General features: G+C 39.1%; 1 protein-coding gene across 3 annotated transcripts in view; it reads left to right on the plus strand.

Moving 5' to 3' along the window:
* The first annotated feature begins 1,125 nt into the window (after positions 1-1,125).
* Positions 1,126-23,692, plus strand: part of CPEB4 (cytoplasmic polyadenylation element binding protein 4) — a 94,565-nt gene continuing 71,998 nt past the window's right edge. For 2 of the 3 annotated variants that reach the window (XM_045028541.1, XM_045028540.1), the window contains exons 1-2: positions 1,126-3,935; positions 16,714-16,795. In XM_045028541.1, coding sequence (XP_044884476.1) covers positions 2,811-3,935; positions 16,714-16,795 — 1,207 coding nt within the window. In that variant the 5' untranslated portion in view covers positions 1,126-2,810. The remainder of the gene's footprint in view (positions 3,936-16,713; positions 16,796-23,692) is intronic. The other variant, XM_045028539.1, reaches the window with a different exon arrangement.

The following is a 23,692-nucleotide window of genomic DNA, read 5'->3' on the forward strand; positions in this document are numbered from 1 at the left end:
TTAAAAACTCTTGCACCCCAATCTGGGTCTATGCTCGTTATGTGATATGTATGTATCTCTTCACCCTTGCAATCGATACCTGTAATTCCTCATAACTCAAGCCTGACCCCAGATGTACAGTACCTTCCCTCTTAACTTGTGTCTATTTAATTTTAAACATTAACTTTAATAAAAAAAATATTTTATGGGTTCTTTGCGCCTTGTTCTTTCTCCTGTTTTGTTCCATTCTTATTCACTTCTCATCACGTCTGTGCCCTGCAATCCACCCTTGGGATGACGTGGTATTGATTACAGGGGGGTGGAGTTGCAATGGGCCTCAGTTCACAGGGTGATGAAGTCCTATAGCAAAGTAGCTTTTGTAACATACATCAGTCCCCGGGGTGATAGGGCAGTGCAGGGAGGGAGGGATTGCTATACTGCTCAGCCCTTGTGGTTTCAGGGTTTGCAAAAGGCTTCTGCCCTCGGGGCAGTGGGGGGAGGGAGATGGGGCTTGAAACGGGCCTGAGCTTTCAAGGTGTGGGTGTTACAATGAGGTGGGGTTTGCAGTGAGCCGAAACCCTCAGGGCATTACTGGGAGGTGGAGTTTGGCGTGGCCAGAGCCCTTGGGGCATACAGTGATAGGGGGTTGGCAGCGGGTGTTACGTGCTCCCCAGCTTTTCCCTGTGCAGTTCTGCCTCTTACTGGTTTCAGGCCTTTTGCCCCTTCGCCTCCCCCATTTAACAATGGAGTTTTGCCCAGGGACGTGCCCCCTGCTCCTTCTCATCCATTCAGGACAACAGAGAAGCAGCAGTTCCAGAGCGCTGCCATATTCAAAGATGGCTGCTCAAGGAGTACCTGCTTTCCTCAGTCCAAGATGGCCGTCCTGCTGGCAGCTAGCAGATGCTTGCCCCAATCCAAGATGGCCACCAAGCAGGGCAGCATGCCCACCACAAAGATGACGGTCGGTGTGGCACCTCCGTGCCCCTACCAAAAATGGCCGCCGCCCCTCCTTGAATCTCATGGCGTCGCCAGGAAGAGGCTTGTAAAGCAGGCGGGGGCGCGGCCTCCGCCTGAGGAGACGCGAGGGAGGCGGGGCAGGAGGCGTGTCCTCTCCCAAACCGGAAGTGCCGCGCTGCCTCCCTCCAGCTGGTTGTCATTTCGCTCAGCGGCTCTGTCCTGAGGAGACGGGACTCGGCGGCGGCCGGGAGGGGAGGGAGGTACCGGCTGCGGCAGCGAGCAGGAGGCGGCCGGGGACAAGAGATTCCGTAATACCCAGACTCGCCGATTACTGAAACGCCTCCCGACTCCTCGGAGCCGGTCTCGCGCCCCCTCCCCCCGCGATAATCGATGGTTTTACATGAGGGGTAAGGGAAATCGCCTGCAGCTGCGAGGACGCGAAGCAAGGAAAGGACGCTTCGGAGCCGCCGCCGCAGGACCCCACCCCCCTGGTGACTCCAGCGGTCTCCCTCCCCTGCAGTACTAATCGATCGTGACCCTGTCCCGTAATCTGCGGGCGATTTGGGAGAGCCGGTTAAACACCTTCCATGGGGGAGAGAGGACCCTGGCCCCTCGCCGCCTGCACCATCCCCTCCCCGCTGGAGGCGGCTGCTCTCCTGAGGTAAAATCCCTCCTGCCTTCCCAGACGCCAGGACTTCTGAGGGGGGGGGTGAAGGGGGTACCCCATAGAGAACAGGGGCCTGGCGACCTTAGCCTCCCTGCACCAGCCTCTCGTCCCCTGCCGCATACCGAGTCCCTGAGGTAAAATCCACCTTCCCTTGCAGACAAGGGCTCCCGCAGCTGAAGGAAGCCTACCTAGCTCAGTAAAAGGAGGCAAGCCCAGTACCAGAAACCACCCTTCCAGAAGCAGCAGCAAGACACCTCCCTCACCCTCCTCCTGCACAAGTCATTGCCTGCTCTCCTCCCTCCCCCGAATGCTGAATGCAGATTTCTAAGATGAAACTCTTCTTCGGACAGCCAGGACTCATCTGAAGGACACACAAATATCTGATCATAAATAGGAGGTGAGCCTGGCGAGCTCAGAAACCCAACCCAACAGGAGCAACATCAAGAATCCACCCTTCTCCTGCACAGCTCACTCCCCTCTCATCTCCAGAATACTGACTTTCTGAGATAAAAATCTTACCCCTTCAATAAGCCGAGACTCCTCTAAAGGACACATACAAAATAGTATATATTATTATTATACACAATAAAGGCTTACCCAGCAGCAGCAGGGGAAAAAAAGCTTCCTGCACAATTCACTCCCCCACTGAATGCTAAAATCCTGAGGTAAAATCTTCCCATATCAACAGCAAGGACTCTTTTGAACAGGAAACAAATATATATTAGATTATATAGAATTTATTAAATTATTCCAGACTTTTTTTTTTTCCCAGTCAAGAGGTGGAGGGACCAGACGTCATTGTTTCTCTTTTCCTCTTAACTCATTTATGGCCGAGTCAAGGCTGCTGAGGAGGAAAAAACAGGATAGTTAAAATCTCCTTATATCTGTCTGCTGAAGATTTTTCTCTTATTGATGTGCATTTCCTTTAGGAAAAGGAAACCTCTTATTTTGCTAACCAAAGATTTATTTTTCTTTTCCTTCTAACCAGAGAAAGGAAACAAACATAAATTGACACGTTAAATATTTAAAGAGATTTATCTTTGAAAGAACCAGAACTTATATCCAAATCAGAAATATCTAAGGAGTGTGTGGAGGAAGAAACTGTATCTAGATTAAAACAAGATATTTGCTAGTTCCTCTTTGGTGGCGGAGGAGAGAAACACTAAACGTTTTTTTACAGGAGAAAATCAAATCCTAAATATAATAAATGGGGGATTACGGGTTTGGAGTGTTAGTGCAAAACAACACTGGGAATAAATCAGCTTTTCCAGTGAGATTTCATCCACATCTGCAGCCTCCACACCATCATCAAAATGCAGCCCCCAGCCCTGCTGCTTTTATAAATAATAACACAGCTGCCAATGGCAGTAGTGCTGGGTCAGCTTGGCTCTTTCCTGCTCCAGCTGCCCATAACATTCAGGATGAGATTCTGGGGTCAGAAAAATCTAAAACTCAGCAACAGGAAAAGCAAGAGTCTCTAGAAAAACAGCAGCTTTCCCCTAGTCAAAGTCAGGAAGCAGGCATGCTGCCTGAACCCGAGAAAGCTAAATCTGAGGAAAATCAGGGAGACAATTCTTCAGAGAATGGCAACGGGAAAGAGAAAATAAGAATAGAATCACCAGTGTTAACAGGATTTGATTATCAAGAGGCTTCAGGGCTAGGTACTTCAACTCAGCCCTTAACATCCACTGCATCTTCTTTGACTGGTTTTAGTAACTGGTCAGCAGCTATAGCTCCTTCTTCTTCTACAATAATCAATGAAGATGCCAGTTTTTTTCACCAGGGAGGGGTCCCTGCTGCCTCAGCTAATAATGGTGCTCTGCTATTTCAGAATTTTCCACATCATGTCAGCCCTGGCTTTGGCGGTAGCTTTTCCCCTCAGATTGGACCCCTCTCTCAACACCACCCTCATCACCCCCATTTTCAGCATCATCACAATCAGCATCAGCAACAGAGAAGATCGCCTGCAAGCCCTCATCCACCTCCATTTACACATAGAAATGCTGCTTTTAATCAACTGCCTCATTTGGCTAATAATCTTAACAAACCACCTTCTCCATGGAGCAGCTACCAAAGCCCATCACCTACACCATCTTCTTCATGGAGCCCCGGTGGCGGTGGATATGGTGGGTGGGGAGGGTCCCAAGGGCGAGACCACCGCAGGGGACTGAATGGAGGGATAACACCCCTGAACTCCATCTCACCCCTGAAGAAGAATTTTGCAAGTAATCATATCCAGTTGCAGAAGTATGCTAGGCCCAGCTCAGCCTTTGCTCCGAAATCTTGGATGGAAGATAGTTTGAACAGAGCCGACAACATATTTCCTTTTCAGGTGAGTCTACTCTGCTAATATACATGGAAAAATGATTTAATTAAATTTTTATAGAAATAAGTTTTTTTTCCCAATATACTTCGATTATCAGACTTGCATGGTTGAAAATGAATTTAAATTTAAATAAAGTGAACATGTCTAACTTGTAATTCACCCTGTGACATTTCAGTCTTCATGATCTCTGAGCTGTGAATCATGTATTTTTTTTTTCAATAGTGCTTGTCAGATAAATATCTATTTATAGCCCAGCGGGACATCTATTAAAGTTCAGTTCCATCGTGTAATTATTACACGCAGTAAGCAATAACAGTTAGTGAACAAATGTTTCTGCTTTTTTAAAATGTAACATAAAAAGGAGTGAAGAAATGAAATATTTTTTTACTTTAACACTTAAAGATTTTAACTATTTGGAAATGATATTGCACTATATGTTGAGAACGAGCATTCAGTAATCCTTAAATCTGTCATCTGCCTTGTGTTGCAAAATAGTTCATGGATTTCCATTGTGACATGACTTAAATATTTTTTTAGATTTTATTTTTCCCCTGTACAATTGAAATTACTAATCTGATTTTTTATTTTTTTCAGTGAACTACATAACTTTTTTTTTCTCACCAGGAATGGAACAAATATTGGTTATACAATATTAAATCTTTACTAAAAATAGATCTGGACTAGTCGGTTGTTGGCCTGCACTGTGCTACACCTTATACTGTCAGGAGGCAGGTTGTCTGACTCTTCAAATTCATGAGAAACATATCTAGTTTGTGGAGGTTAAAATTAGCTATCTGATATTGATCCAGATATACAATCAATATTTGGATGGTAATAGTTGTCTCTCTAGCTGACCACTAGTTAAGACCTAGCTTGGTAGCTTTCATATGTTTAAAAAAGACCTCATAAGGTGGATCCAAAACACAAGGTTCTTTAATGTCTAGTGGCTTGTTTTTCAGGATCTTCAGACAAGGGCAAAAGTAAAGATTGCAAAATGATTGCAGTAAGAAGCAGGATGACCTACTTTTAAGTAATTTGGGGATGAAAGATCAGTAGATTAGAAGAACCTCAGAACATTTGTCATGGTAACTACAACCCCAAAGAGATCTAAATATATTTTATAATGACCTTGTAGAATCAGAGGGAGGATCAATTCATTTCCCCTTGGTAAATTATTCAGTTTGTTTGGTTTTCAGGGCCTATGCAGCCTTCTGAAAACAGCAGCAGCTGCTGGCAATACCTTTCATTAAGGATTTCTTTTTACTGCAGAATTACTAGCAGTTTAAACATCAGGTAGAGTCCGTAACCTTGGACTGCGTAGCAATAATAGATCTTAATTTTAAGAGTTGGAAATAATATAAAGAACTGGTGTCCAATATACCAAATTCATACACTCAGACCATTAGCAAAGGGACACAGCTGGAGCTGGTCTTTTTTCAGCCTCACTGCAGCAAGACTTGGCTTGCTGTTTAATTCATTCTGTACCCTGACACGTAGCTGATGTACAGAGTGACAGAATGAGATCAAGTGTGTACTTGGTGCCGCATTTAAGGCCCAAATGTATATGTACTGATGGAAATGTGCTCCTTTTAGTATCAAGGAAATTAACAAAGCTAAGTGATTCCTGAGTGTGGCTTTTGTATTATGTTCTAAATCCAAAAATATGTCTGATATTTTATCATGGCTAAATATAAATTCTACATAGCATACTGGTGTCTGTTTATGTAAACAGTAAGATGAAGGTATATATGTCAAGACCATGTCTGACACTTCTTCATGCCAGGAAAAGGAAAGTGTTGGAGTGAAATGCTTTCCAGTCTCTTACTATCACTTATGTGCTATGATGAACAAGAAAAGGGCAGGGCAGCAAAACAGGACTCCAGCACTGCAGATCCAGAAAAGATGTTGATGATTTTCCAGACCATTTTAGGTAACTGCTTTTTATAACATTTGTGGTGTGAAATCCTTAATACCTTTGTAATCATTTTAAAAGGTGACTTCAGTTCTGAGAACACTGGGGAAAAAATATGTAAAATTTGGCCATAGGTTTTTGTTATGCTGGAGGTAGGGTTCAGATTGTATTCTGATGTCAAATCAGTCATGAGGATTTTTGCTTATGATGGAATATGTGTATGTAGTTGCACATATATGAAGCGTCCTTGAGGAGGTAATCATGTTTTGTCTGAGACTTTCATTACCAGAATCTTCTTAGATCCATATTTAGTACGGTACCAAAATCTACCTTTGCTCCTGAAACAGAATGGGGGTATTTGATTAACTCTCTGTTCCTGGTTCTCCCTTTCATTTAACATTTATTTTCTTATTTAAATCTGTTAATGAGTGTTGCCCTCATATTATGAAAATTAGCTTATTTAGAATGCAAGAGTATGGAAGAACAAACACAAATTTTTGAGTGTGACTTTTAGAAAAGATATCTTTACTCAAAAGCTTAATGAAATACAAAAGTACATATTGGAGCATATCTTGTGACAGAGATCCTATAGCAGCCATACCTAAATGCTAATTTTTTATTGACGAGTGTTGCATATGTCTGTGTAAATAACTTACGTGAACAAATGTTGATTTTAATTGTTTTTACCTCATGACTCTTAGTGACTTGCCATAAGACACATCCCTAATTTTTGTAGATAAAAATAGGGATGATTTCTTGTGTTGATTTGCTTGGTATTTTTGTAACAGCGAAGGTAGCTCATTCAGTATTGTGGTGGCCATGTACAAATTGGTTTGGTGTTTGTGATGCCTAGTAGTTCTATAGTACTACTCATTTGAGAGTCTCAAAGTCTTGGAGCACAATTTGGGATTAGACAAATCCTCTTCTTACAGTTGGGGAATCCAAGGCACAGGAGGTTGAGTGACTTGCCCAAGATCTGCTGGCAGAGCAGTAAACAAAACCTAGGTATTTTTACTCCTCATCTTGTGCTTTTACTACTGTGCAAAGTGTCCTCTCAATTAAAGCAGTTAAATCTGTTTTAAAAATTAACTAATTCCTTATTTTTTTTAAAAGCAGCAAAGAATCCTGTGGCACCTTATAGACTAACAGACGTTTTGCAGCATGAGCTTTCGTGGATGAATACCCACTTCTTTGGATGCAAGTAGTGGAAATTTCCAGGGGCAGGTTTATATATGCAAGAAAGAAGCAAGCTAGAGATAACGAGGTTAGTTCAATCAGGGAGGATGAGGCCCTGTTCTAGCAGTTGAGTGAAAACCAAGGGAGGAGAAACTGGTTCTGTAGTTGGCAAGCCGTTCACAGTCTTTGTTTAATCCTGAGCTGATGGTGTCAAATTTGCAGATGAACTGGAGCTCAGCAGTTTCTCTTTGAAGTCTGGTCCTGAAGTTTTTTTGCTGCAGGATGGCCACCTTAAGATCTGCTATTGTGTGGCCAGGGAGGTTGAAGTGTTCTCCTACAGGTTTTTGTATATTGCCATTCCTAATATCTGATTTGTGTCCATTTATCCTTTTCCTTAGAGACTGTCCAGTTTGGCCAATGTACATAGCAGAGGGGCATTGCTGGCATATGATGGCATATATTACATTGATAATATATGTATGTAATATATGCCAATGTAATATATGCCATCATGTGCCACCATCAGCTCAGGATTAAACAAAGACTGTGAATAGCTTGCCAACCTGCCCCTGGAAATTTCCATTACTTGCATCCGAAGAAGTGGGTATTCACCCACGAAAGCTCATGCTGCAAAACGTCTGTTAGTCTATAAGGTGCCACAGGATTCTTTGCTGCTTCTACAGAACCAGACTAACACGGCTACCCCTCTGATACTTATTTTTTTTAGCTTTTCAGAATTAGACTTACAAAAGATCTATTTCAAAAGAGCAAAGCCACAATTTGTCGCCACCCTTTGACCTCTCATTTGGAAAGTTGCTAGTTTTCAAAAGAATAAACTGTGGTCTTGAAAAGGGAAATGTTAGGTTCTTAGTTATAGTAGCCTTCCATAGACATCTGACCAAATGAGTGAGGGGACCTACATTGTAATATAAGGGATTTTCAAAAAACAATTGCTCTCCATTTTCCTCCCTGCGACACTGAAAGTTTAGTAGCTTACTGGGATGGTGAATTGTCAGTAATTGAACTGCGTACTGCAGCATTGTCCTCAGGATTGTACAGACTTTCCTCTTGATACATACTTGCACTTTTAAAAAGATGAGCACTCTGCTTGTTATGCAATATATAAATCTTGCTTTGATAGGCATTTCCAGGTTTCAAGCTCTCATCTTCAAACACGTGAGGATGTTTGTAGAATCAGTCCTTGAAGGCACTAACAAGTTGAGCAATAGTGCTCAGCTTTCTGCAAAAAGTACTCAGACAAATTTCTGCATAGCTTCTTTGACTAGGACATGAAAATAAAAATTCAAATTGCCCATTTCATAGAACTTTACACTTGTGGGCAGTTCACTGAATTCACTTGCTCGAAATGTTTTATTTTCTCCCCCAGAGAAAGGCCTCCAGACATTTAACCCCATCCCAATCCATGGAGGTTCTGTGCCAAGGGGGCTTTCTTTTCCCCAAGGTAGATGTGGAATGTTTGTGAAAACACACATGACTACTTAGTGTAAAATTAAAACTCCCATCTGTAATCTGTTTGTACACAAAAATCCTGACTATATTGATAAGTGTATTAAAACAATCCCATTCATAAAGCATTTTAGAACTAAAAATATTCTTTGTTACATGCATTTGCCAACCTTTCATCATAAAGGGATCTTGCTAATGGTCTTTAGTTTGCTCACTTTAGGATTTTGATTTATATTTTCTTATTGTTCTGAAGGAGCCTCTCGAGAGACTGAGAGCTGGCTGCATAAAATGATGAGGCAACCTGTTTTGTAGAAAAGGGTTACTTTTATTCTGTACGTAGGTTTTATTCCATAAAGCTTTAAGTTGTCATTTTAGATTAAAATATGTGTATTTTGGTTTTTTATATACCTGCTCACCCATTTTCTATAACTATATCCACTGCATAGTAACTAGTGTTTTTATGCCCTCCCCTAACTGATTTAGCTATTGGTCTGTGGAATTAAAAGCACTCTAATGTAGTATGACATACACAATTTAAGTACTGTGGAAGTTAACACTGTTCTTGTTTTATAAACTTACTACTGATGTTTGTACTTAGGCTTCAGCCCTCCTGCATATTTCTGACCTCAGGGATTTTTTAAAAAGAGGGCCTTTGTTAGGAAGCTATTTGAATTATGTTTCCTAAGATTAAAAGAAGCAATCTTATTAAGCATTTTTCTTTGAAAATGAATTGTATACACAGCAGGGCAGCACGGAGCAGAGAACATTGGGTGGTGTACAGTAGTAGACGCATAAAGAGGTTTATGTGCAGCAGGCATGTTATTTGAAATTTATAGACAGGACAGTGATTCTTCTTGATCTTTAAAAACTCTTTCAGTTTGACAGAGCAATAAGAACTTTTTGGGGATTGAGCACTTTTGATTCACTTGAGTTTTCTAGCTTTCATCTTGCTCTTCCTGGTGAAGCTATAAAAAATGATCAGAGCAGCATACAGAAACATCCGTTCAGGAAAAACCTGTTTATTCAGTGCCTTGTTAATTCAGCGGTTACTGGATTGGGAGTTGGAAGACACCCCTTACTGGGAGGGCTGGGTGGGGTGTATATAGCAACTGAGTTAAGCTTCATCATTCTACTTCAGTATGAAATAAAAATGTGGAATTCATGTCCAGTGCCTAAGGCTACCAAGACACTTGGCTAAGTGTTAGGGACTCCTGGATATAGAGTTACTAGAAACTATAAAGGCAAACATAACAAAACAAAACAGGCTTTGGTTTATAATAGTAAATATTTACTTTATAGCTATGACACCAGTTATTTAAATTATGGGAACTAGGACAAGTTTTCAGAAAGCTTCAAACCTCCAAAGCACATAGAATGAATAGGAATTAGAGGCGATCTTTCTACAACTGTAGTATGCAGCAATTCTGCAAAGGAAGGTTCTCCAAAGAACTAAACAATATATATTGAATAGAATTGATAGTAAAGTATGATATATGCAACTATGCTTGCCCCATAAATACTGCTTAATCATCTTCAATAAATTGCTTAAATCAACAGTTTACTTTGCATCATTATAGATGCCTGACTCTTCAAAAAATTTACATTTTGTAATATTAGGCACAGCCTTTGCTACAAGCAAATTGTCACACCCAGGCAGGCTTTGATTTTATACTGTTTGGCTTTCATAGCATTGGCAGACTATGGTTGTGATTGCCTCATCTTGGGAAGCATTGAATAGAAACTCTCGGTTTCTGGAGTCTTAGTTTGTCAGGTGATACTGATGGCATGGGTACAGATTAAATGTAGTTAGGCCTGTACGTCAGTGGTTGAATTCAGATCAACTGTCTGTGAAGCTTAGGAGAATTTAGATCTAAGTTTTGGTGAACATTCTCTTCCATGGCATTAAGCTTTCATGTTCAACTTCCAGTGCATATAGTATCACAATAGGTGCTATACATAATTTATCTTAAGTGTGTTTATTCTGGATTGGGTCCCTTTGGACTTCAAGAAGGGAAGAAGATGGATCTTAGGGAATCTGAATTGTATGACTTAATGGTTTCCTACTTATAAACATCTACATTTTAAACTTTGTCCTTACATAGTACCTGTCAACCATAGATTTCAGAGTACTTAAAATATTCTTTACAGATGGATGTGAGGAGAACACGGGGCACAGAGGTTAAGTGACTTGCGCAAATTCACATGAGTCAATAGCAGAGTTGAGACTAGAATCCGGGAGTTCATCTCTCAATCCTTAACCACTTGTATGTATTTTGAAATTATTTCTAGGCAGCATGAAGGAAACAGACCAGCAATTCCATTTCCTTTTTAGAGTGATTTGGTCAGACCTTTGCATAAAGTTCACTGGTATGGAATATCAGCTCTATATTAATTGGAGTGTGGCCTGCTAAATATTACCTTTATATAATTAGTCTTCTAAGCAATGCTGTTTTTATATAAATTCCACTATTTCTTACAGCATGTAAATGTTGATAATATCTTAAAAGCAGCCTTTTGTATTGGGCCTATAATTTGATTCTCATTAGGATCTTGTTTCTCAAAGTCCTCTTTTGCCAAAGGTAAATGTGCTTGTCCTTTGAGCCCTCTTACAAAGCAAAAGTTCAGATACCCGAATACAAATTCTTGAAATGCAAAGTTCTTCTTGTGATCAGCTTAGGTAAGCAATGTCAGCCACCAGCGAAAATGTCTGTAGCTATATAGACATTTTACTTTCTTTTGGGTGATCATTATCCCTATATCCCATTCTTTCTCATTCATATATTTATTACACACAGATCACTAGTAGGATTCCCCTGGGGCCACTGCCAATGTCACTCAGAATTGGGCCATTTAGAAAACAACACCATGCTGTGGGATAAATCTCCCTACCCACTGTATGCTTGAAAGAAGAACTACACTCATTTTTGCTGATTACAGCGTAGTGAAAATTCATATGCTTCTCAAAGACCAACTTTTCCCCATATTTGGTTACCGAGTTAAAAATCGGAGCTTTTAATATTTATATGTTACAGCAGTAATGTTAAAGCAGTATTCAGTGTGTAGTTACATGTCTCTTTGGCAAGATGGCCACTAATGCTAGTCTCAGATGTTAATTTTTATCATTTTCAGATAAAGTACTTGTTGGTTTGTTGACCACCATGTGAACTTTTAGAACACAGCAGTGAGCAAAACTGGTGCTGTTTTCTTTTATGTAATTCAGGAGCAAATATCTTACATTAATAGAGAAGTTCTACTAAAAGTAAAAATGTGTTCATGGTGCTTGTCTCTCTTCAGGCCATTGTACTATCCTGATGCTTAGCCTGGCAAATTGTTAATGAACCTCTCTGCGCGGTGAACCAAATTTGCTGATTTAAACACTGCAAGCTCACTGAAATTGATGTTTCAGGGTAGTCAGCACAGATTTAGGTCTGTATTCAGGAATCTGGGAGCTCTGTGATATCTGTTCTTTTCAGAATAGGCACCATCTACAATTGATTGAATAAACCAAGTACTGAGATTCACCCAGTAGTTCCAAAAAGTAAGTAAATCAATAAAATATTTGCTCTATCCACTTCAGGGATAGATCTGCTTTTCTGGTTTTATGCCTTGTTGCTCCCATCTGGGTTCAAGGTGCTTTGGGTATTTCTAGGCTAGTCTATCCTACCCAATGTAAATAATACATAATACAGGGTGGACAAAATGCTTATAATTGTGCAAACTGGCGAATGACATGCTGCGTTTTGAATGTCTTACAGGTGATTGAGAAGCCGTGCTGAAAGGGAATTGCAATTAAATAGCACTCAGGACACATGCCTTGCTGTTGTGAGAGTGTCATGATATTAATAGGGACATAGCCTGCTTAAATTCTGCAATTGGACAATAGCATCAGATGTCATGAAATAAAGTATTTGTACTGGGCTTGCCACCATAGCAACTTAGAAAGGTTATGATAACTAGAGTGGGGTATTGGTCTAGCTTCTACTTTTTCACTAATAAGTGGTGCTTTGTGGCAGGCACATGATGCTACTAAGATGCATATTAACTTGGTTTGTGGTCTTTTAATGAATGCCCTCAATAAGCAGGGACCCTGAGGAGCAAATTTTTTCAAATGTCCCAGTAGCAAGTCTTGTGTTTTCCCAGGATTGAGGCTGAGGCAACTCAGTGCCTCGAGCTGACTACGCCATTAGGCATTCCCTCAAGCCTGAGAAAAAACTTGCTTATCAGTTGTATATTGAGAATGCTCTAGATTGTTTAGAAATCTCATCATATCATATGACTGAATGAGGAGGATAAGGGCCTCTTGGTAATTCACCATTTTGTGTCACCCAGACACTCTTATCATCTAGGAACGACTGGAACCACGAGAGGGTGGCGAGGATGAGGCTCTGAATGTTTTAGAAACATCTGCACCCTTCCATTGTGAATGATCCATTAATGGTGGCTACCAATGGGAACACTGCCACGTAACTTTATTTGGTAATCAAGATGAGCATGGTTTAGAACTGCGGGTGGGTAACCTTGGGAAGCTGAGCTTATAAGACATGGATATCCTCATTAAAAAATCATGTCTCATAAAGGGGGAGAATAAATGAGGCATGTCATTAAAAATGGAAGAGGCAGAAAGTGAGCGGGCTCAGGGAAAATTTCCATTAAAGAATCTAGTTGTCCCTTTGAGGGAATTTCCAGTTTATTCCCTGTTTCTTCTCCCTTATATATGATTAAATACTGCCTCTGTTCTGAATGCCAAACACTGCCCCCCCCCGCCCCACACACTCACATTCCAATTGATGAATGCAAATCCCTCTCTGTGACATTCAATAATATAACTTAATCTCAGCACAACACTAAAAATTTAGGGGAGAGAAGTTATTTTGGGGCTGACCCTACAGTTTGTTGGCAGCATTGCATGCAAAATACCATACAGAAGCTGCCTGGCAGTATTCTTCTCATTAAATGTTTGCCAGATAACTGAGATGTCATTGACAGCGTGGCCGCTGAAGGGTCTGCAAGCTCCTGAAATGCCATGCTCCCCCTGTTGTGAGATAGGAGCAGTGGCAGATGCACACAAGTTGAAGTTTCCAGCTGCTTCAATGTTGGTGAGGCTGAGTTCTAGATCTATTGCTAAAGAGAGATTCAAAACACAAAATAAGGTACAGAACAGAAAGAAATACATAGGGAGAAATGTTGAGAGATTGGAAAGTGCTACAATATCTTTAAAAATAAAAACAGCCTCCCCCCCAAAACAAACAAACCCCCCCACAAAAACGAAAAACAGTCCTGGATGGAAGCAATACAGACACTTTGAAAGTTTAGAGACAATGTCTGCCTTTATTCATTTCTGACTTGCATGGATTATACCTATTCCCATTCAAGTCAATAAGGATAAGGAACACCTTTTTACCTCTGTAAACTATTCAAATTGATTTCATTGAAATGTAAGGCTTATCTACACTTTCAGTGCTGCAGTGGCACAATTGCACCAGTGCAACTGCACTGCTGTAGTGCTTAGTGAAGAGGCTATCTGTGCTGACGGGAAAGCTTTTCCTGTTGGCCTAGGTACTCCACGTCCCCGAGAGGGAGAAGAGCTGGGAGAAGCCCACCTGATGACATGGCGCTGTCTACACCAAGAGTTAGGTCAGTGTAACTGTCACTCACGGGTGTGGATTTTCTACACTGTAGAGTGATGTAATTATACCAACATAAGTTTATAGTGCAGACCAGAGCTTGGAGTTGTTAGAATTCTAACTAGACTTTGAAATCTATAGGAACCAGGGACAAAAATATCAAATCAAGAAACTAAAAGTACCAGTGAAGAAAGAAACAAGTAGGAGAAGAAACAAATGTGAAGCTGGAGGAAAAAAGTGTAAGGAACCAAACGTTCCTAAACTAGTATTTTCTGGTAGATATGTGTGCTCTCTTGTTATACAGGTTAGTGAGAAAAATAAACACTGTGAAAAGATGAGGCAGATACATGGCAAATTGAATTTTGGCCATATTAGTATGGTAAATGTTTCTGTCCTGTTAGTGACTGGAGTACAGCTAACTTCACCTTTTTGCCATACTTTCTCTAAGGGTCATCTACATGCTACTGTAATGAGCTGCCTCTGGAGAAGAGTACTTGAATCATTCTGTGGCAGCAACACACAAGGTTGTGGGTTTTGGGGGTGTGTGTTATTTTGAAGGGGAAGTGAAAAATAAGTTGTCAGTTATGACTATTTCGTTTTTGGTAGGAATGTGACTTACTAAATAGGAATTAGGCTAGGACACCAGAGCCAGCCACTTCTACTCTTAAAATACCACGGAGTATTTAATGACCACAAATGGCCGTGACCAGTTTCTCATTTAAAGATTGACTCTCCTGCAATACAGTGCCCAGCCAAAATGGCAGCAGTATTTCAATATTGAGGCAAATGAAAGTATCTGTTATTGAATATACAGCACTGTTTTATGCAGTTTTTTAAACTTCTCATCCAAATACTGAGCAAATCTGGCTCTACTTACTTTGCAAAATTACAGCTTTGCATCTAGATGTAGAGAGAAACTAAACCCCCACATTGGTGGGTAATTGATATAGTTGTATATAAGTTTACTCTAATCTCCTATCTAGAGTTGCTTATAACTTTTCTTGTTTCTTTATGGGCAGAAACTTTCCGCACTTGGTCTTGGTTTTGGGTTAAAGGAGAATCTCTCTTGGAAAATGAACAAAATATAACACCTGGGATTAGAGGTGGTCTCCTTTTTGAACACAGAAATTAAATGCAATGTCTGTTAATGCAGTTCTACTTGCCTGTTTCCTTGGGAGAGGGTGGTTGTGGGGAAACTTTTTTCAGCGATGACTAAATTATTTCATCATGGGGCAATATATGTTGTGCCTGGACTAGTGAACACTTGTAATTTTGCAAGACTCTATTATTGAAACATGAAAGTGAAATATAGACACTAAAATCAAGAAATTGAGAACCATAATGCTTGGCCAAAATGTTTGGGGTTGGTTTGGTACTAAGTTAATGCAATACATTACTTTTAACTTGCATAACCAGATAGGTGGCTTTGACAGACATGTGTGAACTTTGATCTTCTCTTCACTTGAGCATTGGCTGTTTTAGTCAAGAAAGGGTGACCTCTGAAATATGCTAAAGGATGATGCTAAGGAGAAATCCTTGGTAAATTTACTTCAAATGGATCAAGATGATGTGATGGTAATGTATACAAGTCAACTTGTCTCTAAAGTTTGTCTAGTGCTTTGTTTTTAAGTGTTCATTTAAAATTGCAAAGTTCTGGATGTAGAGAGTGAAATTTTAAAGTACAAAATGTTAACTTTTTACCAAAAAACGAGGATGTTTGGAGTAAATGGGAATATTTGCAGTAAATGGAATTCTGTGAACTTCAGTTTTAATTGTGCAGACTCTGAAATGACTGATAACTGTATAACACCCGATTAACATCCATTGTATTGTAATGGCATAGTTTAAATTGGTAAGTGCTTTCCTTAACAAGGATGCTTTCCTGAACTGGGGCCTTAATTTGCAATTCGTTTCATTGCTTCAAACAGGATTTATTTGAGGGTGGAGAGTATTAAACTTGGCAAATAAAGTTTTTGGAGTAGTTCAGCCTCCAGACTTCAGCTGGCCTGAAAACGTCAATGGAAACTAAATTGATGAAAAAGGAAAACAAACTTTTGTGTGTCATTTGTTTTTCAATTTTCTAGCCAACTCTAAAATATACCTGAACACTCCTATCTTACATTACTTTTCTTTCTTTCTTAAAACAAACCCAAATTTTCTTGGCCTCTTAACAGTATCAGTTCTGACTGTATTTCTATGGCTGGCAAAAATAAATGTTCAATGTCAGTACGATAAACTTATCTTTTTTTTTTAAAAAAAAAGAGAGAGATTGCTTTGCAGTGAGTTTTAATAGAGGCTGTCTCATTTTAGTTGTTTTAAAAACTACTTATTGCAATGAGGCTTTTTTAGGAGTAAAACTGTATTTTCATTTGTTTTCAGATATTTTGTCATTGTGTTGCTAATGCAAAACTGAAACTTCAGATATGAATTTACTGTTACTCAATAAAAGCCCAAGAGTCTTGTAGTTTTACTTAAACATATACGATGAAATTATATTTAAATTCTGATCTAATGACATAGGGTGGAGTTGAAGCTTCTGCATATTTGAGGTAGCCTTGGATAGCATTTTGCTGTCTAAATTGGCTTTGTTTGTGTTTACTTACAGGATCGAGCAAGAACTTTTGACATGCATTCTCTGGAGAACTCGCTGATTGACATAATGAGAGCTGAAAATGATTCACTGAAAGGTAAATTTAGAAGGCGACCGTTTCCTGCAGTAAATAATTAGGATGATGTGCTTGGGCAGGATACAAAACTTGTCTTTTGTTAGAACAACTAAGTATCATTTGCATATTGCATGCTGGTCAACTCATCTAGGCCTCATTTTCCTTCTCTGTCAAGAGACGAAGGTATCAGTGCACATGAGCACCTGTATGTGTCTAATGTCTTGATTAAGGACACTACGAAATGGAAGCACAAGGCATTCTTTTGTGTAATAAGTGGCTTGAATAGTGTTGATTTTTTTTTTTAAACACGCAGCATGTAAAAATTAAATTCCCAGTTTCTGGAATCTTATTCAGATAGGTAAAGCATACCGACTTACTTGATAGTGTTTTCCCTCTTCAGCCACATATGCACTTCTGTCTCTGCAAAAATACGTCTTCGGTACTTATTTAACTAACCCAGTGTCTAATATGACTACTAAGCTATTTCATCACAACTCTTTGTCTCAAGTAGTCTTTCCATTGACTATGCCACACACTTGCGTAATTATGTCCATTTCCCTTTTGAATTATAAGGTTCTCTTGATGCAATACTTTCTCCAGAGTAAAGATTGAACATTCTTGTGCTGTCTCTCAGGAATGAGAGATGCTTAAATATATAGGAGAAGTATACTTTGCAAGTGAAAGATTTAAAAAGAAATGAGTTTTAAGCTTCCCAATGGAAGTGTTCTGAAAATATCGACTAAAGAAATAACTGTCTTCTGAAACTGCTTTTAATACACATAGGTTTTACATTAATATATTGCTTAATAGAAGTAGTACATGCTATAAAACCCTGAAGTTTAGTTCATTGCAGGTCAGTGCTAAACACTAATCTTACAATTTCAGTCTCAGGGTTACAGTTGTCTGAGTACTTATTTATCCACTTCAAGGTTTTTTCTCATTTTTTGTTATTGACCTGAGGCCACTAAAACAGATTTATGGTAGTCTTTAAAAATAAATTTCCCCTAAACCAAGGTTTGTGTTATTAATTAAAGTGACTTGCATTTTAGTAGTGCTTCTCATCTAGTACAGTCCCGAAGTACTTAACAGATGTATACTAAAAGTTCATGCATCCAGCTCTGGGGTGAAATGCAGCTACATGACAATTTAGTGCAGGAAATAACTTTCCAACTGAAACTGCAAGGGAGTTCTAAGTAGACAAAACTTCCACTGAGTTTAAAAATAAAAACAAAAAACTTTCCCTGTGGGGAGAAGGGTACCAGTGCCATTGGCTCTTTAGTAAGGTTGCCAATTTGGGCTGGATGTATTCCTGGAGGTTTCATTACATGACATAATCTTCAATTAAACATTAATCTTTAATTCCTGGAGACTCCAGGACAATCCTTGAGGTTTGCTACTGTTTAATAACAGCAAGTTGTAAGGGCCTCGTTTTTTTGTTTTTGTTTTTTCCCCCCACATGCCATCAGAGCACAGTACCCTGTGTATACCTTAGCATCATAATGGAGCCTTAGTTCAATACTGAGTCAAAAGTCGAGTCCCACTTAAATTAAATACCTGGAATTTGCTTGGAGGCCTTTCATCCAGCTATGAGGCGGGCCCAATCCAGCTTTTAGCTGATTAAATCTGACAAGCTCACGGTGATGTGTCTGCAGACCAAACTCAGCTTTTAAGAGAAATAGAATTTTCTAACAAAGTAAGGTTGCTATTTTGTCATGTTCAGTAATTAAGGGCAGTTTTATGCAGTACTGTGATGGGTTTAACTGCTCTGAAAAAGTCCTTTGGTTTTCAAATGGTTCTTTACTTTAAAAGTGAAAAGTATTCAAAGAGTGGAATAAATGTCAGCAAAGAATAGTGTATATTTCTGAGGCATACTAATTCTTGCTTGAGCTTGATTTGTTAATCTCCAGTGCACAATCTATATTTGGTATAAAGCTATTTTGTTGCATAATCAGAACACAGCAACATCAATCAGATATTATTCAGGGAAATTTTCTACTGTATTTTCGTTAGGTGCTTGACATACATTGACATTACTCTAAACTATAATATTCTTTTTGGATGTTTTAAGGTTAATAGCCATAAAAATATACTTGCCTTAACAATGCTTCTATTTTAAAGTAGTACTTCATGGGCTATGTTTTTAAGTTACTTACATGAAATTTGTGGTACATAAATCCCTGTTCTCTGCTATTATAGCTTAGCAGGCTTGTGCAGTGGTTTATTTGCTGTAATATTTTAAGGAAATATTAAAAAAAAGAATTAGCTTGAATAATGTTTAAAAGAATCAGCAGAAGGTAAGAATCTTAAAATATGCTGACTGGTGGTTGTCATTTTATAGTCTTGCTGTCCTTTTTTAATACCTGCAGTTATGTAAGTTGATCCATAAAAATAGTTATGAAGTTTGTTTTTGTATGGGTTACTTTTCATGGGCAGTGTTTTTAAACTAATTTGGATTGGCCTTCCATGTGAAGTGATGGAAGTTCCATTGCTTGAGACTTTAAAAATAGACTGGACAGCGCACTAGAAAACATACTGTAGGAAACAATCTGGGATTGGCAGGGAGATGGACCAGATGATCTAATAGGTCTCATTGCTAACTTCTGACTCTTTGATAAAATTTAACAATGACTTGCATGTCAGTATTCTAAATCAGGTTACTTCTTCCTTTCATAGCACGCTGCACTCCGGAAATAAGGAAAAATATTAAAATACACCAAGTGAGCCTTTTAAAGTCTTCAGACTAATTCAGAACTGGGGGGGAAATATGTTTAGGGATTGGGAATCATACTGTTGGGACCATTGTCTCTTAAGGTTTTGACAGAAACGCCTGTATATTTAAGTGATGGCCTGACTTAATATTGGGATGTACAGAATAGTGGTAGTTTTTTGATTTGGCAGTCTACAGCATAACAATCAGAAAAACTAAACAAAAAATCTATATTCTCTGTTATGACTACTTAGTGATTGAGTCTTACATTTACTAATCTTGGGTTTCTTTATGAATAAGTGTAACAATAGTTCTTTGCTTGTGATATTAAGCATACAAACAAAGCAATGCTTTGGTTTTTTGGTGGATCCTCGAAGCATTTTGAAAATAGCATTGATTCACTGTTAGATTCAGTGTTAAAATCCTGATGAGATTTTGTAAATCGTGATAAAGAATATTTTTATTTGTGGCTGTTTCATTTTTTCTCCCCTTGAATCCTATCCCCATTTCCTTTCCTGAACAGCTGCCATTTCAGTATGTTATTTTTATCCACGAGAGTGAGCGTGCTGACTTCTGCATAGCCAATGACAATCTGCAGAAGCCTTTCCCTAGAGACTAATTGCATCTTCTTTATATTGTACTCGGCCTTCAGCTGAGCCAGAGATCCAGAGACTGATTTTTGAATCTGGGTCTTCCAGATTGCAGTTTCAGCATTGGTGTAACACTAGACGGCTGACTAAATATTTCCTTCTTTCATCTAGAATGAAATGTCTTTAAATGCTGTGTAGTGGCAGACTTGCTGCTTTAGTGACTATCATGTACCTTTGTTTTTTCCAGGCTATGGGACTGGCGCTTATTGCCTGAAAGTGGTGCAAAGTGAAAGGGATTAGAGAAGCAGGCTGGCACACATGCTTCCAGCACTGCAAAGCACTGTTGTAAAAGAGTCTGTGTAGAAACAGCCAAAGGAAAAGATGTGAATCCGCTCTAAAGCTGCACGAGAGATACATGGGAAAAATTAGGCTAAAGATGGCTAGGGTGAGAAAAAGCTAGGCTTTGGATAGAGTAGACTAAAACTGAAAAGAATTGGGTGCATGAGGGCGGACGGGGAGGTAAATTGCCTGAAAATTGGAGAGGAGCAAGGCAACCTGATGAAAATGGAATTCAAAGACCTGATGTTTCTCAAAATGGTTTACTTTGAGTTAACTGCTACATGTAGTAATATTTCTAGAACAATCATAGCCTCTTCAAGTCCTGAAAAACTACTAGATTTTAAAAAAATGGGTGACGATCCATAATGATCTATCGAAAAGATATTTGTGTCAAAAGGTTGGGATGACTTGTGCAAAGATTTTTCTGAATGCTTGGGAAGGAAGAAATTAACAGGCATTTTTTTTGTGCGGTGTTTGGAATGTGGTTTGTTTTTGTGACATCCTATCTGGCTCCTCAAATATATATATTCAGATAATTGTTGACACAGAGTCATGTGTTAATAATCGCACAATGGTCCCCAATCCTGATTGAAGCCTATAGATGCCACAGTAATAACAAAAACTAATAATAATATATAAGGCTGTAGTTCTGGCCAGATAAGTGAGTGACCATGCATAATCAGTAAAAAACCTAAGGTTTGATTTTTGTCAGCATCCTAAAGGGATCTACAAAAACAGACGTATACTATTTTTATACTGAGCAGGGATGTTAAACTTAGTAGCCAAAAACAACTCCTCCTTTCCTCCCTTGTGTAGCACTCACAAAGCAAAACAGTACCCTTCTGGGATCCTGAGGGTACTCAGACCCATGTGTTAAGACCTGCACTTTAATATAGCTTTATAATCAGTGAAGCCTTTTGTATTCTCTATTAGTTTGGGTGAAAGAGGAGCTGCAATTTTGCCTGTCAATTTTTTATAAAAAAGCTGAACTGATGATCCAATCTTTGCACCCTCTTCTTTGCGCCCTCTTCTCTGAGCAATTTATAGAAAAAAGATCATTACTCATTTGAAACTGAAATATATAAAACTTAATTTGTGAAATGCTGAAAAACTAACTGCCTCTTCCCCTCGTTGTGTTGTACGCTGGCCCAATTTGTCCTAACCATGATTAGGAAGTACTTGTGAGTTATGCATTAAATGACTGCAGCTTGTAGTCACTGGTGGTCATCCTGCAAGTTCACTTTGTCATAATTAAAATGAAGAACCCATTGGATTTCTGAGTTAATTGGTAGTTTAATTTAGATTACAAACAGATGAATTATTCCATTTTAAAATGGAAGTGAATGTAATACCTATAAGTTAAGGTCTAATAGACGAGTTAAGAAACCCGCTAGACCTGACACTACATTGGTTTCCCCTCACCATGGCTCTGCCAATCCTGACCTGGGAACAAAGGATTCCAGTTCTATAATTGTTCATTGCAAATGGGTTAGGATGCTACTGCCAGACTCTTCATTTGTGACAGTCAAGGATTTGTACTCTTGCCAAATGTTGTTAATGTACTAACTCATCATTTGATCTAATCCTTGAATTATTTACAAGCCTTTATTTTAAGCCCTTCTAGCTATTTCTAGTTTACAACATGTTTATTTCTACAACTTGTGTGGGTGTGTACATATTATATGTACATATATATAAAATGCCGTGTTTCCTATACCTCTATGTTGGTTCTCCCCAACCTCTCCTGTATATCTTATTGGCTCTTTCCCAGAGCCTTTATAATTTAGCTATTTTTAAATTAATCTCTTAAGTATCTTTCTGTTTGGTTTTTAACAAAATTAAATAAACAGAGACACACTAACAGAAATCAAGGCCACGTCGGAGGTTTGGTTTTAAACTAATAAAGGAAAAGTAATGACCAATCATCAGGTCTTGGCTTTCATGATTCTTATGCCTATTATCTGGCTAATTTTTGACACTCTTCCATTTAAAAAACAAACCCTGTATCACCTTAGATTGTGATCATTTCACTTTTTTAAATGTGGAAGAACTCAAAATTAATGGCAAGCAGGAAGAACAGAGCAGACAGGTGGAAGAAATAATGTTGGTACTGTGGTAAATGAAAGACTAAAATGGACAGCGCAAGTACTTTTGCTTTTTGACACTGGTTTAATGTATTAATTGTTCCTGGTCCTCCATTGAGCCTGGTAGTCATGTAGGTACGACCCATATATAAACTGCCGTAAGATTTTGAAATCAAGAGGGAATTTTTTTTGAGCTCCTAAACAGATCTGAGATGAACTTCTTAGGGCATTTTTGCAGGGTGGGGAAAAAGGAGAAGGATGACCAAACCCCGCTCCAAATTCTGCAATTTGGCCTAATCTCGAATTATTGTAGATTAAGAAATAGGAAGACGGATGCTGGCAAGTGAATTTTTGTCTTGATGTAGCTAGCTGTCACGGAATTTGGTCTCGATCTGAACTCGGGGTAGATTTGCATCGAAGAGATACTTAGCATGATGTACCATATGTAGAAAAAATAGAAATGGCATTGATATTAATAGTTGTAGCAAGAAAAAATTGGATATGCATCAGATCAGCTCTGGAAAAATACGCATGAGATGGGTGAAGCTCACGGTGTACACTAAAAAGCAAAATAACCAAAACAAAAACACTCCCACTTTGTGAGCCTACAGTGTGTAAAGTCATTACCCTAAAATTTCTATGAAGAAATAAACTGAAAGATTACTTAGGGCTTGCTTGCTTGTCTTTCTGGAAAGTGTTCAGTCTCCTGAGCTGGCTGGATGATACCAAATACTGTGAACTGCAGGTGAGAGGACATTTTAATTCCAGAAAGAATTGGAGTAGCTTGTATAAGTGTTACAGTATCCTGAAATACAGTTTGTTATTTGAAAGCAAAGGGTTTTGTGTGTGGTGGTGGTGGGAGTGGGAGGGGGCAAAGACTTGGTGGGAAGTGTAGGAAGGAAGAAAATATTTTCGACTCCCCTGCAGTTACGGCTGTTATGGTATGTCCCAAATACTTGTTTCTTTCTGTGCCTGTTCTGTTTGTGTTGCTGCTATTTTCTTAAGTGCCTGTAATACAAGGAGCAGTCCTAATTTGCGTATGAAGATTGTACAGCACAAGGTAACTTCTCTCTTGGGATGCAGGAAGAAGGTGTACTTGTGGGGTTGTGGTGTCCCATGCAGTCACTGCAATGCTTAATAATGAAACTGCAAATGTAACATTAGCCTGCTCTCTCTGGCTTGCTTTCAAACTGCTGCC

The sequence above is a fragment of the Mauremys mutica genome, chromosome 8, assembly GCF_020497125.1.
Source record: "Mauremys mutica isolate MM-2020 ecotype Southern chromosome 8, ASM2049712v1, whole genome shotgun sequence".
In the NCBI taxonomy this organism is placed as follows: Eukaryota; Metazoa; Chordata; order Testudines; family Geoemydidae; genus Mauremys; species Mauremys mutica.